Source organism: Taeniopygia guttata, chromosome 29, assembly GCF_048771995.1.
Source record: "Taeniopygia guttata chromosome 29, bTaeGut7.mat, whole genome shotgun sequence".
NCBI classification, from domain to species: domain Eukaryota; kingdom Metazoa; phylum Chordata; class Aves; order Passeriformes; family Estrildidae; genus Taeniopygia; species Taeniopygia guttata.
Genome location: NC_133054.1, coordinates 4,098,418 through 4,114,703, shown reverse-complemented (window position 1 = coordinate 4,114,703; position 16,286 = coordinate 4,098,418). Strand labels below are relative to the sequence as shown.

Genomic DNA, 16,286 nt, shown 5'->3' with positions numbered 1-16,286 from the left:
CCAATGGCAGCGCCGAGCGTCGGGAACTGACCAATCAGCGCCAGAGGGAGGCGGGACTAAGCGGCGCGGCGGGACGGGGCGGCGCACGGGACAAAAGGATGCAAGCGGCTGGTTCGCGGCGGGGGAGCCCCGGGGGGAGTCCCGGGACCCCCGAGAGCCTCTCGGAACCCCCGGTGTCACCGAGTGTCCCCAAGTGTCCCACGCTGTCCCGTGGTATTCCTACGCAGCGTGCGGTGGGGTCCGTGTCCCACGGGAGTCCCACGGTGTCCCACGGGGGTCCCACCGTGTCCCGGGCACCCCGTGGGGTCCCCAAAGTGTCCCCAGCTGCCCTTCAGTGTCCCCCGCTGTCCCCTGGGGTCCCCTGGCACCCCACGGCACCCCAGAGTGTCCCCAAATGTCCCCTGGCACGTCCCGGTGTCCCCCGGTGTCCCCCGGTGTCCTCTGCCAGCCCACGGGGTCCCACGGAGTCCCACGGTGCCCGACGAGGTCCCAGCGTGTCCTTGTCACCCCACAGCACCCCAAAGTGTCCCCAAGTGCCCCACGCAGCCCCCCGGGATCGCACTGCGCCCATTGGTGTCCCCCAGGGTCCCACAGTGTCCCACGGGGTCCCAAATGTCCCTCAGTGTCCCTCAGTGTCCCCTCAATGTCCTTCAGTGTCCCCCAGTGTCCCTGATGGTCTCCAAATGTCCCTCAGTGTCCCCCAGTGTCCCTGACGGTCCCTCAATGTCCCTCAGTGTCCCTCAGTGTCCCAAATGTCTCTCAGTGTCCCCCTGGTGTCCCTCAGTGTCCCTCAGTGTCCCCTGGTGTCCCTCAAGGTCCCTCAGTGTCCCTCAGTGTCCCAAATGTCCCCCAGTGTCCCATGGGGTCCCTCAGTGTCCCTCTGTGTCCTTGAGGGTCCCTCAGTGTCCCAAATGTCCCTCAGTGTCCCCCTGGTGTCCCTCAGTGTCCCCTGGTGTCCCCCAGTGTCCCATGAGGTCCCTCAATGTCCCAAATGTCCCCCAGTGTCCCCTGGTGTCCCTCAGTGTCCCCTGGTGTCCCTCAGTGTCCCATGAGGTCCCTCAATGTCCCAAATGTCCCTCAGTGTCCCCCTGGTGTCCCTCAGTGTCCCCTGGTGTCCCTCAATGTCCCAAATGCCCCCAGTGTCCCCCAGTGTCCCCGAGGGTCTCTCAATGTCCCTCAATGTCCCCCAGCACCCCCGGTGTCCCCTCGGTGTCCCCACGATGTCCCCGGTGTCCCGAGCTCCGGGCAGCGTCCCCGCCCCATCCCCGGTGCCCGCGGCGCTCCCGGTGCCGGGGAAAACCGGGGGCAGCCCCGGCGGGCGGAGCGGGAAGCGCCGGAGCCGCCCCGGCCCGGCACCGAGGGGACAGCGAGGGGACAGCGAGGGGACACCGCGGGGACAGCGAGGGGACACCGCGGGCTCCCGGTGCGCCCGCCGGGGCAGCCCAGGTGCAGCGAGGGGACGCCCCCGGTGCCGGTCCCGGTGGCGATCCCGGTGCCGGTGCCGCCCATCCCGCCAGGAACTGCCCCGGGTTTTCCGTCCCGTCCCGTCCCGTCCCGGTGCGGCGGGGCGCAGCGCGGGGACCCCGGCCCGGTATCGGTTCTGCTTTCGAGGGGCGGCGGCGGCGGCGATGAGGGGCGGGAGTCACCTGCCCCGGGATTCCCCACCTGCCGCCGCCCCATAAGAGCCCCGGTGGCGGCGCCGGTGGCGGCACAGACCGAGCTCGGATGGCTCCGCTCCGCCGCCTCCGCCTCTGGCTGCTCCTCGTTCTGCTGCCGCCGCCTCCCGCGGCACCGGCACCGGCACCGGCACCGCTCCGCCGCCCGGACTGGGCCGCCTGCCGGGTCCTGTCCCGGGAGCTGGCGCGGCTGCTGGGGACGGTCCGGGAGCCGCACCCGGTGCTGGTGAGAGCGGCGGGCTCGGCGGGGGCACCGGGAGCTTGGGGAGCACCGGGGGGCTCGGCCGTGATTGCGGGAGCTCGGTCAGGGGCACCGGGGAGCTCGGGAAGCACCGGGGGGCTCGGCGTGGGCACCGGGGGACTCGAGAAGCACCGGGGGGCTCGGGAAGCACCGGAGGGCTCGGCCGGAGGCACCGGGAGCTTGGGGAGCACCGGGGGGCTCGGGGAGCACCGGGGGGCTCGGTCAGGGGCACCGGGGGGCTCGGGAAGCACCGGGGGGCTCAGCCGAGAAGCAGCGGGAAGCTCGGTCGGGGGCACCGAGAGCTTGGGGAGCACCGGGGGGCTCGGCCAGGGGCACCGGGAGCTCGGCCGGGGTTCCGGGAGCTCGGGAAGCACCAGGGGGCTCGGCCGGGGGCACCGGGAGGCTCAGCCAGGGGCACCGGGGGGCTCGGGAAGCACCGGGGGGCTCAGCCGTGAAGCAGCGGGAAGCTCGGTCGGGGGTACCGGGAGGCTCGGGATGGGTGCTCGGGAATCACCGGGAGGCTCGGCCAGGGGCACCGGGAGCTCGGCCGGGGTTCTGGGAGCTCGGGGAGCACCGGGGGGCTCGGGAAGCACCGGGGGCTCGGCCGGGGGCACCGGGGTAGCGGGAAGCACCGGGAGGTGCAGGAGCATGGCGGCGGGAGCGGCACCGGGAGCCGCTCGGTGTCCCCCCGGGGGCACCGGGAGCTCGGTGTCCCCCCGGGGGTACCGGGAGCTCGGTGTCCCCCCGGGGGTACCGGGAGCTCGGTGTCCCCCCGGGGTACCGGGAGCTCGGTGTCCCCCGGCGGTACCGGGAGCCGCTCGGTGTCCCCCCGGGGTACCGGGCGCGTGTGGAACGCTCCGATCGCCGCTCCAGGAGGGGATGCAGCTGCTGGAGGAGGAACCCCAAAATTGGCCTCCCCGGATCCGCTGCAGCGACGCCTGCGACCCCCAGAGCCTGGAGAGCAACCACACGGTACCGGGGGGCCCGGGGGCAACCGGGGACACCGAGGGGCTGCGGGGCTCGGGGGGGCGGGTCCCGGGGATGCTCTGGGGGTCGTTTGGGGTCCCATGGAGGTCTGGGGGTCCCCCAAAATGTCCTGGGGGTACACCAGGGGTGCTACGGGCTGTGTTTTGGGGTCCCCAGATGTGTCCGGGGCGGTCCCGGGGATGCTCTGGGGTGCCCGGGGATGTTGGGGAACGTGCCTGGAGTTCCCAGGGGTGCTGGGGGATGCTCCTGGGGGTCCTGGGGGTGCCTGGGGGTCCCAGGAAGGCTGAGGGATGCACTTGGGGGTCCTGGGGGGGGCCGAGGATGCATTTGGGGGTCCCAGAGGGGTCTCAGGAATGCACTTGGGGGTCCCGGGGATGTCTGGGGGTCCCGGGGATATCTGGGGGTCCCGGGGGTGCCGAGGATGCGTTTGGAGGTCTCAGGGGGGGTCTCGGGGATGCACTTGGGGGTCCCGGGGATGTCTGGGGGTCCCGGGGATGTCTGGGGGTCCCGGGGGTGTCTGGGGGTCCCGGGGGTGTCTGGGGGTCCCGGGGGTGCCAAGGATGAGTTTGGAGGTCCCAGAGGGGTCTCAGGGATGTCCGGGGGTCCTGGGGGAGCCGAGGATGCGTTTGGAGGTCCCAGAGGGGTCCCAGCCATGCCGAGGGATGCGCCCCCCAGGGATGTCCGGGGGTGCCGGTGGGGGGTGCGGGGATGCCCCGGGAGGGTCCCGGACCCCCATCCCAGCGCCCCCTCCCCGCAGCGCTGCCTGCACCGGATCCGCCAGGCCCTGCAGCACTACCGGGACCTGCTGGGCTCCGACATCTTCCGTGAGCAGCCGCAGCCGCAGCTGGAGACCACCATGGAGCAGCTGCTGCGCCACGTCCAGGTGAGGCTTCACCGGGGCTGCACCGGGGCTGCACCGGGGATTCACCGGAGCTTCACCGGGGCTTCACCGGGGATTCACCGGAGCTTCACCGGGAGCACCGGGGAGCCCACCCCGCCTCACCGGGCACGCAGGCGGTGCTCAGCCCCGCCCTGACCGCGCTGTCCCCGCAGGACGGGCACGGCCGAGCCCCCCGGGACCCCCTGACCCCCACCAAGGTGTGGGAGCAGCCGCTGCACCGGCACTTGGCCCTGAAACGGCTCCGCTCCTTCGCCGCCCTCATCGGCCGCGTCTTCAACCACCGCGCCCGCTGAGCCCCACCGGACACCGCCCCCCCCTCTATTTATTGCCCCTCGCCGGGGGGTTTATTTATGATTTCTTTATTTATCGTTATTTATAGGTTTCTAATAAAGGTCTGACAGAGACGAGCGAGCGGCTCCTGCGTGCGGGGGGCGGTGGGAAGGGGATTTATTTACAGGGAGGGGGTCCTGGAAGGGAAAAGGCTGGGGAGGGGTCCCTGGAAGGGAAAGGGAGTGGGGAGGGGTCCCTGGAAGGGAAAGGGAGCGGGGAGGGGTCCCTGGAAGGGAAAGGGAGCGGGGAGGGGTCCCTGGAAGGGAAAAGGAGTGGGGAGGGGTCCTGGAAGGGAAAAGGAGTGGGGAAGGGTCCCTGGAAGGGAAAAGGAGCGGGGAGGGGTCACTGGAAGGGAAAGGGAGTGGGGAGGGGTCCTGGAAGGGAAAGGGAGTGGGGAGGGGTCCCTGGAAGGGAAAGGGAGTGGGGAGGGGTCCCTGGAAGGGAAAAGGAGCGGGGAGGGGTCACTGGAAGTCGCTGGGGTCGATGTGGAGCGGGGGGAAGTCGGTGAAGAGGGAGGGGACGATGGGCAGGACCGAGTCCTCGGGCTGCGGCAGGAACGGGTCGTGCTGGTCCAGGAGCGCGGCGCTGCCTGCGGGGGGACAGGGCAGTGCCCAGGGGGACAGGGCAGTGCCCAGGGGACATCTCAGTGCCCAGGGGACATCTCAGTGCCCGGGGGCATCTCAGTGCCCAGGGGACAGCTCAGTGCCCAGGGGGACACAGCAGTGCCCAGGGGACATCTCAGTGCCCAGGGGGACAGGGCAGTGCCCAGGGGACAGCTCAGTGCCCAGGGGACAGCGCAGTGCCCAGGGGACATCTCAGTGCCCAGGGGGACATCTCAGTGCCCAGGGGACATCCCTGTGCCCAGGGGACATCTCAGTGCCCAGGGGGACATCTCAGTGCCCAGGGGGACACGGCTGTGCCCAGGGGGACAGCGCAGTGCCCAGGGGGACAGCGCAGTGCCCAGGGGACATCTCAGTGCCGAGGGGGGCAGGGCAGTGCCCAGGGGACATCTCAGTGCCCAGGGGACATCTCTGTGCCCAGGGGACATCTGAGTGCCCAGGGGACAGGGCAGTGGCCCAGGGGGACAGCGCAGTGCCCAGGGGGACAGCTCAGTGCCCAGGGGACATCTCAGTGCCCAGGGGACAGCTCTGTGCCCTCCCCAGCCCCGACACTCACCGGGGCTCAGCTGGAAACTCTCCTCCAAGGTTGGCACCACGTCTGGCATCAGCCCCGCCGCCTCCAGGCCCGGCTCCAGCTCCTGCAGCGACTGCAGCAGCTCCTGCATGTCCCGACCCCCCGGCAGCAGCTCCAGGTCCCTCAGCTCCGCTGGCAGTGTCCCCTGCTCCGCTGGCAGTGTCCCCGAGCTCACGGCCACCGTCCCCAGCAGTGTCCCCGAGTCCCCCCGCAGCCCCCCAGGCAGCACCTGCACGGTCCCCACAGCCCCTGGGGCCACTTGCAGTGTCCCCTGGAAGTTGGGGACCCCTGATGCCACCTGTGGTGGCTCCAGGCTTTGGGGCTGTGGTTGCAGCATCCCCAAGCCCCTGGGCTGCAGTGTCCCCGGGGTCATGGTCACCCCCTGAGGGGTCCCCAGGTTCCCAGGGGTGACCTGCAGTGTCCCCGGGGTCATGGTCACCCCCTGAGGTGTCCCCACGTTCCCAGGGGTGACCTGCAGTGTCCCCGGGGTCACGGTCACCCCCTGAGGGGTCCCCACGTTCCCAGGGGTGACCTGCAGTGTCCCCGGGGTCATGGTCACCCCCTGTGGTGTCCCCACGTTCCCAGGGGTGACCTGCAGTGTCCCTGGGCTCGTGGTCACCCCCTGTGGTGTCCCCATGTTCCCAGGGGTGACCTGCAGTGTCCCCAAGGGCTGTGGCCATGGCAGGCCACCAGGCTGCTGTGTCCCCTGCCCTCGGGGCTGCAGCTGCAGCATCTGCAGGTCCTGCGTGGCCACCACCAGCTCCTCCTCTGTCTGCCGCCGGTTGGGTGGCCTGGAGGGAGAGACACGGGGTCAGGGTCAGGGATTGGGGTCAGGGGTTGGGGATTGGGGTCAGGGGTTGGGGATTGGGGTCAGGGGTTGGGGACAGGGGTTGGGGACAGGGGTCAGGGGTTGGGGATTGGGGTCAGGGATCGGGGATTGGGGATTGGGGTCAGGGATCGAGGATTGGGGTCAGGGATCGGGGATTGGGGGTCAGGGATTGGGGGTTGGAGGTCAGGGATTAGGGGTTGGGGTCAGGGGTTGGGGATTGGGGTCAGGGGTTGGGGATTGGGGTCAGGGGTTGGGGATTGGGGTCAGGGATTGGGGATTGGGGTCAGGGGTTGGGGATTGGGGTCAGGGATTGGGGATTGGGGTCAGGGATCGGGTATTGGGGTCAGGGATTGGGGATCAGGGTCACGGACTGGGGACAGGGGTCAGGGATTGGGGACAGGGGTCAGGAGTTGGGGATTGGGGTCAGGGATCGGGTATTGGGGTCAAGGATTGGGGATTGGGGTCAGGGATTGGGGTCAGGGGTAGGGGATTGGGGTCAGGGTCAGGGATTGGGGTCAGGGGTTGGGGAATGGGGTCAGGGGTTGGGGATTGGGGTCAGGGGTCAGGGATTGGGGATTGGGGGTCAGGGATTGGGGACAGGGGTCAGGGGTTGGGGACAGGGATTGGGGATTGGGGTCAGGGGTTGGGGATTGGGGTCAGGGATTGGGGATTGGGGTCAGGGGTAGGGGATTGGGGTCAGGGTCAGGGTTGGGGACAGGGGTCAGGGATTGGGGTCAGGGATTGGGGATTGGGGGTCAGGGATTGGGGTCAGGGATTGGGGATTGGGGTCAGGGATTGGGGATTGGGCTCAGGGATTGGGGATTGGGGTCAGGGATAAGGGATTGGGGTCAGGGATCAGGTCAGGGATCGGTAATAGGGGTCAGGGATCAGGCTCAGGGTTGGGGTCAGGGCCAGGGATTGGGGTCAGGAATCTGGGCTGGGGATTGGGGTCAGGATCAGGGATCGGGGTTGGGGTCAGGGACCCCACAGGCTCTTGGAGGTGTCCCCACATCCCCTCACCTGGAGGACACGCGGATGAGGCGCCGGTTCAGGTATTTCTGCGAATCACTCAGGTTCCCTGGGGACAACGAGAGGGGTCAGGGGGTGGCAGAGAGGGGTCAGGGGGGTGGCAGAGAGGGGTCAGGGGGGTGGCAGGCGCTGCCCTGGCTCAGTGCCAGGCCGTGCCAGGCTGTGTCAGGCCGTGCCAGGCCGTGCCAGGCCGTACCCTCCATCCTCTGGCTGTAGAAGGGCCCGAAAGCCTCGTCCCGGGCGATGTTGGGGTACAGGAACTTGAGGGGGTTCTCTGGATTCTTCTCCTCCATGCTCATGTGGTAGTCCCGGATGATGTCGGGCAGCGCCAGCGACACCAGCTCCGAGGCCGTGTAGGGCTCCACGGCGTGGAAAATGGGGGGTCCTGCGGGGGGACAGCGGGGGTCAGCTGGGGGGTGACACCGCGCCCCACGGGAAGCCGTGCTGGAGATGGGAACCCAGGTTTGAAGTGAAATCTGAATTTATCCTCTCGCTAAACTTCAGGGGAGGGAGGTTTCTCCACTTTGCCTGAACCTCCAGGGTGTCCCAGCGTAACCCCCCGGGACAAAGCCCACCCGCACATCCCCTCACGCCCTCCCTCCGTGGGTTTGGGAACTCCCATCCTTCCAGAGGCTTCTCCCACTGCCTCACTGCTCTGCCCCCGGGCTGTTGGGGGGTCCTGGGGGTCACTCACCCGTCTCGGGGTGCTCCACCCACGTGAAGGTGACGCCGCCCAGGACGGTCTCGCTGAAGCGCAGCAGGAACGTCCCCGACCGTTTGCACTTGAGCAGTTTCTCCTTCTGCTTGTGGCTCACGAAGCCCAGGATGAGTCTGGGGGTGGCACCGTCAGCCCCCGTGGCACCCCCGTGGCACCCCCGTGGCACCCCCGTGGCACCCCCAGCCCCGTTCCTACCCCTTCTTCCAGAGCTGCTTCAGGTGCTCCTGGAGCAGCCCCAGGATCCCGTCCAGCCAGGCCCAGAAGGAGAAACCGGAGCCGCTGTCCTGGGAGAGAGGGGACACAGGGACATGGGGGACATGGGGACATGGGGGACATGGGGACATGGGCACATGGGGGGGACATGGGGACATGAGGGGACATGGGGACATGGGGACATGGGGGACATGGGGGACATGGGGGGGACATGGGGACATGAGGGGACATGGGGACATGGGGACATAGGGGACATGGGGGACATGAGGGACATAGGGGACATGGGGGGCATGGGGACATGGGGGACATGGGGGGACACGGGGACATGGGGGGACATGGAGGGACATGGAGGGAGGGGACAACATGGGGACACAGATGGACAGGGGGGACAGAGGGGAACAAGGGACATGGAGGGACAGGAGGGACACGGGGACATGGAGGGACATGTGGGGACAGAGGGCCATGAGGGGACAGCTGGGACAGGGCTAGGGGTGGATGGGGCCATGAAGGGACAGGGCCATGGAGGGACAAGAGGAGCAGGGCCATGGGGAGACCAGGAGACACGGCCACAGCGGGGACAGGGCCATGGGGACAGAGGGGACAGGGCCATGGGGACAGAGGGGACAGGGCCATGAGGGTATGGGGACAGAGGGGACAGGGCCATGGGGACAGAGGGGACAGGGCCATGAGGGTATGGGGACAGAAGGGACAGGGCCATGGGGACAGAGGGGACAGGGCCATGGGGACAGAGGGGACAGGCCCTACTGACCTTTGAGAACTTGGACCAGGCCACGGTGCTGTCCAGTGATGGCTTCGAGCCTTTGGGGTGAGAGCAGAGTGAGGGGGGACAGTGCAGCCATGTCCCCCCGTGTCCCCCCGTGTCCCCCCGTGTCCCCCCCGTGTCCCCCCGTGTCCCCCCGTGCCCCCAGCCTCACCCAAGAGTTTCTTGGCCAGCATCAGGAGGTTGTCCCGGCTGAGGCCCCGCTCGGCCACGCTCTGGAACTGCCAGCTCAGCACCTCGGCCAGCCGGGGCCACGGGGCCGGCGGCGGTGACGAGAAGAACTGCTGGGCCTGGGGGACACGGGGGGGACATGGGGACACGGGGTGAGCGGGGCTGGGGACATGGGGACAGGGAAAGGGGACAGGGACAGGGAGAGGGGTTGGGGACACCAGGAGGAGACCAGGACGTGCACTAGAGCAGGGGATGGGGACAGCAGGAGGGGATGGGGACAGCAGGATGGGGACATACACCAGGGCAGGGGACAGGCACCAGGGCAAGGGACACGGACCAAGGGACAGGACAGGGACCAAGGGACAGGACAGGGATCAAAGGATGGGACAGGAACCAGGGGATGGGGATAAGGACAGAGAATGGGGTACAAGTGATGGGGACATGCTTGTCCCCAGGGCGGGGGACAGGGAGCAGGGGATGGCACAGGGACCAAGGGACAGGTCAGGGAGCAGGGGATGGGGACACATGGCAGGGGACAGGGAGCAGGGGATGGGACAGGGACGGGACAGGGAGCAGGGGATGGGGACACGTGGCAGGGGACAGGGAGCAGGGGAAGGGACAGGGATGGGACAGGGAGCAGGGGATGGGGACATGCACCAGGGCAGGGGACAGGGACCAAGGACAGGCATCAAAGCAGGGGTGGGACAAGGACCAAGGACATGAAGCAGGACAGGGCACTGGGACCAGGGGACAGAGATCTGCACCTGGGATGGGGCAGGGAGCGGGCCTGGAACTGGGGACAGGGCACAGGGGACAACCAGGAGCAGGGACCCGGGCCAGGACACCAGGATGAGGGACAGGGCTGGGGAAGGGCCAGGGGGACACGAGGGTGGCAGGGCTGGGGGTGGCACAGGGGAACACGAGGGTGGCAGCGCTGGGGGTGGCACAGGGCTCGCCTTGGGGTCCGAGCTGAGCATGTTGAACCAGAGGATGGAGGCCCAGGCGCTGGAGAACTGGTTGTTGTTGGAGATGATGACGAAGGGCAGCGTGGTGGCCTGGGGAGGGGACAGGGCTCAGGCTGGCTGTCCCCAGCGCCCCCCCCCCCGCCCTCCCTGAGCCCCCCAAGCCCCCCAGCACCCCCAGCCTCACCTCCAGCTCCAGCTCCAGCCCGCAGTAGGCGTAAGCCAGCGTGAAGGTGATGAGGTGCAGCTCCTCTGTCACGACCAGGGGACCCTGTGGGGAGGTGGCAGCGGGGTCACCGCCCTGCCCGACCCCCCTGCAGCCCCCTGAACCCCTGCAGCCCCAGACCCCCCTGCAGCCCCCCAGTCCCACTGCAGCCCCCCGAACCCCTGCAGCCCCCCTACCCCCCTGCAGCCCCCTGCAGCCCCATTGCAGCCCCCCAACCCCCTGCAGCCCCCCAGCCCCCTGCAGCCACCCAGCCCCCGCGCAGCCTCCCTGCAGCCCCCCAGCTCCCCTGCAGCCCCCAGCCCCACTACAGCCCCCCAGCCCCATTCCAGCCCCACTGCAGCCCCCCAGCCCCCCGCAGCCCCCCGGGCCGTGCCCACCTCGCCGCCGCCGCCCTTGCCCTTGCCGGCCCTGCTGTCCTTCTGCTCCTTCAGCGTCTGCGGGACGGGGACGGGTCAGCCCCGGGTGGGCTCCTCACCTGCCCCCCGCCCCGGGGGGGGTTTGGGGGTCTGGGGGGTCCCTACGAGGTACTGGAAGTCGCAGATCAGCCCCTCCTGGGGACTGTCCCCGGCCAGGAGCGTTTTGCTGCTCGATGTCAGGATGTTGAACCGGCGGAACCTGCGGGGCACAGGCGGGAGCTGCGAGGGGGCTGCGACCCCCGGGCGGGGATGGGACCCCCGGGACGGGACGGGACCCCCGGGACGGGCCGGGACCCCCGGGAGGGGACGGGACCCCCGGGAGGGGACGGGACCCCCGGGAGGGGACGGGACCCCCGGGAGGAGACGGGACCCTCGGGAGGGGACGGGACCCCCGGGAGGGCACATGGGGGGCTGGGACCCCGGGAGGGGCCGGGACCCCCGGGGTGGGCTCAGGACCCCTGAGATGGGGTCAGGATCCCTGGGGTGGGGTCAGGACCCCCGGGGTGGGGTCAGGACCCCCAAGATGAGGTCAGGACCCCCGAGATGGGGTCAGGACCCCCGGCATGGGGTCAGGACCCCCGGGGTGGGGTCAGGACCCCCAAGATGAGGTCAGGACCCCCGAGATGGGGTCAGGACCCCCGGGATGGGCTCAGGATCCCTGGGGTGGGGTCAGGACCCCCGGGGTGGGGTCAGGACCCCCGAGATGAGGTCAGGACCCCCAGGGTGGGGTCAGAACCCCTGGGGTGGGCTCAGGACCCCCGGGGTGGGTCCGGCGCTCTCCCAGCTCTCACCCTCGGATGTTGGGCGGGTCCCTGCAAGAGAAAAGGTAATAATTTATTTTATTTTATTTTATTTTATTTTATTTTATTTTATTTTATTTTATTTTATTTTATTTTATTTTACTTTATTTTATTTTATTTTATGTGATTAATTAAATTAATTAAATTAAACTTAATTAATTTAATTCAATTTAAATTTTAATCAATGAATGCCATCCTTGCATTGAAGAAATGAAGGAATGAATTCCCTAACGAGCAGACCTGTCGATGTGGATCCGGGCCTCCATGCGGTGGTTGCGGTCGTGCAGCCGCACCAGCAGCCGGGCGCGGGCGCTGAACTTGCCGGCGGTGCGCAGCACCAGCGGGCGCTTGGCGGCGTTGGGGGTGCTGGGCTGCTGCTCCACCACGAAGGCGCTGGGGAAACGGGGGAAAACGGGGGAAAACGGGGGAAAACGGGGGAAAACGGGGGAAAACGGGGGAAAACGGGGGAAAACGGGGGGTCAGGGCCGCCCCGAGGCCCCCCCGGGCTGTCCCCGCTCCCGAAATCAGCAACAGCCCCGTGCGGGGTGAACTGCGGGTTGGGCACGGGACAACCCCAAAACCTGCCCGGTCCTAAATCCCAACGTTTGTCCAAACCCCCCCTGAGCTATGGAATATCCAGGAACATCGAGTCCAACTCCTGGCCTGGCATGGACAACCCCAAAACCTGCCCAGTCCTAAATCCCAACATTTGAGTGGTGTCCAAACACTCCTGAGCTATGGAACTATGGAATATCCAGGGATGGAAAGGACCCATCAGGAACATCGAGTCCAACTCCTGGTTTGGCATGGAACAACCCCAAAACCTGCCCGGTCCTAAATTCCAACATCCCCTGATTGGAACAACCCCAAAACCTGCCCGGTCCTAAATCCCAACGTTTGTCCAAACACCCCCTGATTGGAACAACCCCAAAACCTGCCCAGTCCTAAATCCCAACATTTGAGTGGTGTCCAAACACCCCCTGAGCTATGGAACTATGGAATATCCAGAGATGGAAGGGACCCATCAGGAACATCGAGTCCAACTCCTGGTTTGGCATGGAACAACCCCAAAACCTGCCCGGTCCTAAATCCCAACGTTTGTCCAAACACCCCCTGATTGGAACAACCCCAAAACCTGCCCGGTCCTAAATCCCAACATTGCTCCAATCACCCCCTGATTGGAACAACCCCAAAACCTGCCCAGTCCTAAATCCCAACGTTTGTCCAAACACCTCCTGATTGGAACACCCCCAAAACCTTCCCTATCCTAAATCCCAACGTTTGTCCAAACACCCCCTGATTGGAACAACCCCAAAACCTGCCCAGTCCTAAATCCCAATGTTTGAGTGGTGTCCAAACACCCCCTGAGCTGTGGAATATCCAGGGATGGAAGGGACCCATCAGGAACATCGAGTCCAACTCCTGGTTTGGCATGGAACAACCCCAAAACCTGCCCAGTCCTAAATCCCAACGTTTGTCCAAACACCCCCTGAGCTGTGGAATATCCAGGGATGGAAGGGACCCATCAGGAACATCGAGTCCAACTCCTGGCCCGGCACATGAGAACCCCAAAACCCGCCCAGTCCCCAAATCCCAACACCTGAGAGCACTGAGGGCCTGACAGCCTTGTCCAAACTGTCCCTGACCCCTGAAATGATGGAATATCCTGAGTTGGCAGGGACCTACAGGGATCAAAGCCCAACTCCATGCTCAAGACACCCCAAAATCCCACCCTGTCCCTGAGAGACTTCTCCAAATGCTCCTTGAGGTGGGAGGGGGCCCACAGCAATCTTTGAGTCCCAGGACACCCCCAAAAATCCTAAATCCCAACACCTGAGAGCATTGCCCAACCTCTCCCTGACCTCTTGAATCATCCAGAGCTGGAAGAGACCCATCAGGATCAAAGTCCAGCCCAGCACAGGACACCACAAAGTTTCCCCCAAAATCCCTGAGAGCACTTCCCCGACCCCCCCGACCTCCTGAATCACACCCAGAGCTGCAAGGGACCCACCAGAACCCTCGATCCCAGCTCCAGGCCCTGCACAGACACCCCAAAATCCCACCCCGTGCCTGGGAGAGTTGTCCAAACACTCCCAGAGCTCTGAGAACCTCGGGACCGTCACCATTCCCTGGAGAGCTGCCCCAGCGCTCAACCACCCTTGGTGGGGAGGATTTTTTTCCCCGATCTCCATCCCCGAACCCTCCTGGCAGCGCTGCAGCCGCTCAGAGCCGACCCACACCTCCTGAGAAGGTGCGTGAGCTGCTCCTGCAGCCGCTGCTCCAGCAGGGGCGTCTCTGTCACCAGCGGGTCCCTGGCGTAGGTCACCTTTTGTCGCAGCTCACCCAGCGCCCGCAGCAGCTGCCGCAGCTGGAACAGCCCCTGGCCCAGCTCCGTGAACCTGCGGGGGTCAGGGAGCTCGGAGGGGTCCGGCTGCAGCCCCCCCCGAGCCCCCCGAGCCCCCCAGCCCTACCAGGTCTCCAGCGGGCGCAGGTTGGTGTCGCCGGGGCCCCCCAAGCACTGGCGCTGCTGCCGCGCCCGCCAGCCCCCCAACTCCTGCTGCAGCAGCTCCTGCAGGGTCTCGCTGCGCCTCAGGAGCTGCTGCATCAGAGCCAGCACCTCCTGGGGGGAGATGTGGCTCTGAGCGGGGTGCACAGACCCCCCGAAACCCAGCCCGGCCACCCCGAGCCCCCCTCACCTGCCGCTGCCGGTGCAAGTTCTGCAGTTTGTCCTGGAGGGATTTCAGCTCCTGGATGTACTCGGGGTCGCTGTTCCTCTCCCCATCTGCGGGCAGGGGAGAGGGTTTGGGGTTTTGGGGGGCTCGGGGGGGCGCAGGGCAGTGCCCACCCCAATCTCCCCGGCGTGGGGCTCACCTGGCCGGTAGTGCACCTTGAAGCAGAAGTCAAAGGCATCCTGCAAATCCTCCAGGTGCCTGAAGGCTCGTTCGGCTTCCTGCGGGCACAGGGGGGTCAGGAGGGGCCGGGCAGCCCCCGGGGGGCTCGGCGGGGGTCGCGGGGGGCGGGGGGTTACCTGCAGGGCCCTGTGGAAGTCACCCAAGCGCTGCTGGATCTGCTGCTCCCGGCCGCTCTCCGGGGCCGGGCTGGGCGCGGGGGCCGAACCCTCCTAGGGAGGGAGACACGGGGTGTGGGGAGGGGTCGCGGGACCCCCGGCGTGGGTGGGGCGGGCTGGGGGGACACAGCCCTGCCCTACCTGCTCCCCCGCCTGGCCCAGCCGCAGGATCCGCCGCTCCTCCTGCAGCAGGTTGGCCACCAGGTTGGCGAATGTCTCCGGCTTCTCCTCGAACTCGGCCTGCGGAGGGGCTTGGGGGGTCAGCGGGGCGCGGAGACCCCTCCCCACCGAGACCCCTCCCCACCGAGACCCCTCCCCAGCCCGGAGCGTACCTGGAGGTCGCGGTGCGCCTTGCGCAGGTTGTGCTTCAGCATGAAATCCTCGCGGTCCGAGCCCAGGCTGCCCAGGCGCTCTCCCAGTACCACCAGTAAGGAGTGGAACAGCATCCGAGCCTGCGAGCAGAGCGGCTCCGCCGCCTGGCGCCTGCGGCAGCGCGGGCACAGCGCGGGCTCAGCGCGGGCACAGCCCTGCCCGTGCCCCCCGGTGCCGCCGCCAGCCCCGGTTCCCCCCCCGGTACCAGTTCTGGCTCTCGATCCAGGCGGCCAAGGACTGCCGCACGGCCATGGGCAGCGCCGAGCCCGCGTACAGCTGGTGCACCTGCTCCAGGTAAGTGTTGGCCAAGCTCTGCACCTCCTGCCACTGCGCCATGCTGGGGGGACAGCGGGTCAGCGGCGTCCCGGGCCGTGCCCCGGCCACGGCGGGACCGGAGGACGAGAAATGCCCGCGGGTGCCAGGTGGGCACCGCTGCACCCCACGTACCTGCCTGCAGCACAGGACCCGGGGGTCCCTCTGCTCCTGCTCGGTCCTGGGTGGTCCCGGGGGTCCCTCTGCTCAGTCCTGGGTGGTCCCGGGGGTCCCTCTGCTAGGTCCTGGCTGCTCCCGGGGGTCCCTCTGCTCAGTCCTGGCTGCTCCCGGGGGTCCCTCTACTCAGTCCTGGGTGGTTCCGAGGGTCCCTGTGCTCGGGTTCTGGGTGGTTCCGAGGGTCCCTGTGCTCGGGTTCTGGGTGGTCCCGGGGGTCCCTGTGCTCGGGTTCTGGGTGGTCCCGGGGGTCCCTGTGCTCGGGTCCTGGGTGGTCCCGAGGGTCCCTCTGCTCTGCCTCAGCCCCGGCAGCCCCCGCTGGGGTGGCCGCGGACCGGCAGCCGCGTCCTGCGGTGGGAGCAGGGGTTGAGCCGTGTCCCCCCCGGGATCCCCCGGGACCCCCGACCCACCTCCGCCGGCACCGGAGCAGGAAGGCGGGCTGGCCACGCCCCCTCCCAGCTCTGCTCGCTGATTGGCGGAGAGCGGCGCCGAGGCCCCGCCCCCGCGCGCGGCGGCTCTGGGCCCGTTTGTTCATTTCCCCAATTTGACGTCACACGGGGCGGGGCGGAGTGGGCGGGGCTAAGGATGGGGCGTGGCCAGTGGGCGGGGTCAGCGGGACCGGGGGCGGGAACGGCGGCGGCGGCCCGGGATGGGCGGGGGGACCGGGACAGGGACGGGGGGGACCGGGACAGGGACGGGGGGGACCGGGACAGGGACCGAGGGGACCGGGACAGACAGAGGGGACCGGGACAGGGACTCAGGGGACCGGGACAGGGACAGAGGGCACCGGGACAGGGACGGGGGGGACCGGGACCCGGACAGAGGGGACCGGGACAGGGACAGAGGGGATCGGGACAGGGACGGGGGGGACCGGGACAGGGACACAG

General features: G+C 67.8%; 2 protein-coding genes across 4 annotated transcripts; one reads left to right on the top strand and one right to left on the bottom strand.

Moving 5' to 3' along the window:
* The first annotated feature begins 1,221 nt into the window (after positions 1 to 1,221).
* On the top strand, positions 1,222 to 4,209 carry IL23A (interleukin 23 subunit alpha). The gene is made up of 4 exons (XM_041711571.2): positions 1,222 to 1,902; positions 2,791 to 2,889; positions 3,662 to 3,787; positions 3,958 to 4,209. Exons 1-4 carry the CDS (start codon positions 1,726 to 1,728, stop codon positions 4,096 to 4,098), a joined length of 543 nt encoding a protein of 180 aa, XP_041567505.2. The 5' UTR covers positions 1,222 to 1,725; the 3' UTR covers positions 4,099 to 4,209.
* On the bottom strand, positions 4,149 to 15,571 carry STAT2 (signal transducer and activator of transcription 2). 3 transcript variants are annotated; one of them, XM_072919684.1, is made up of 24 exons: positions 15,361 to 15,571; positions 15,119 to 15,250; positions 14,874 to 15,024; positions 14,683 to 14,781; positions 14,503 to 14,595; positions 14,346 to 14,424; positions 14,171 to 14,256; positions 13,946 to 14,094; positions 13,715 to 13,873; positions 11,715 to 11,867; positions 11,466 to 11,486; positions 10,780 to 10,873; positions 10,636 to 10,692; positions 10,220 to 10,303; positions 10,027 to 10,125; positions 9,054 to 9,189; positions 8,888 to 8,937; positions 8,101 to 8,189; positions 7,882 to 8,018; positions 7,384 to 7,572; positions 7,179 to 7,236; positions 5,982 to 6,120; positions 5,312 to 5,921; positions 4,149 to 4,724 (listed from the first exon to the last, which is right to left on the bottom strand). In XM_072919684.1, exons 2-24 carry the CDS (start codon positions 15,247 to 15,249, stop codon positions 4,597 to 4,599), a joined length of 2,991 nt encoding a protein of 996 aa, XP_072775785.1. In that variant the 5' UTR covers position 15,250; positions 15,361 to 15,571; the 3' UTR covers positions 4,149 to 4,596. The 3 variants fall into 3 exon arrangements, with proteins under 3 accessions (XP_072775785.1, XP_072775786.1, XP_072775784.1); XM_072919685.1 differs by having other exon boundaries at positions 5,312 to 5,861; positions 15,361 to 15,570; XM_072919683.1 differs by having other exon boundaries at positions 5,312 to 6,120.
* Between the last annotated feature and the right edge of the window lie 715 nt (positions 15,572 to 16,286).

Excerpts from the sequence above, each read along its gene's own strand:
- STAT2 (XM_072919683.1), bottom strand. The coding sequence starts at position 15,249 with ATGGCGCAGTGGCAGGAGGTGCAGAGCTTGGCCAACACTTACCTGGAG. Across the intron at positions 14,095-14,170 it reads ACTTGCACCGGCAGCGGCAG|GAGGTGCTGGCTCTGATGCA; the intron begins GTGAGGGGGGCT and ends ATCTCCCCCCAG. Across the intron at positions 7,237-7,383 it reads CTACAGCCAGAGGATGGAGG|GGAACCTGAGTGATTCGCAG; the intron begins GTACGGCCTGGC and ends CGTTGTCCCCAG.
- IL23A (XM_041711571.2), top strand. The coding sequence starts at position 1,726 with ATGGCTCCGCTCCGCCGCCTCCGCCTCTGGCTGCTCCTCGTTCTGCTG. Across the intron at positions 2,890-3,661 it reads GCCTGGAGAGCAACCACACG|CGCTGCCTGCACCGGATCCG; the intron begins GTACCGGGGGGC and ends CCCTCCCCGCAG. Across the intron at positions 3,788-3,957 it reads AGCTGCTGCGCCACGTCCAG|GACGGGCACGGCCGAGCCCC; the intron begins GTGAGGCTTCAC and ends CTGTCCCCGCAG.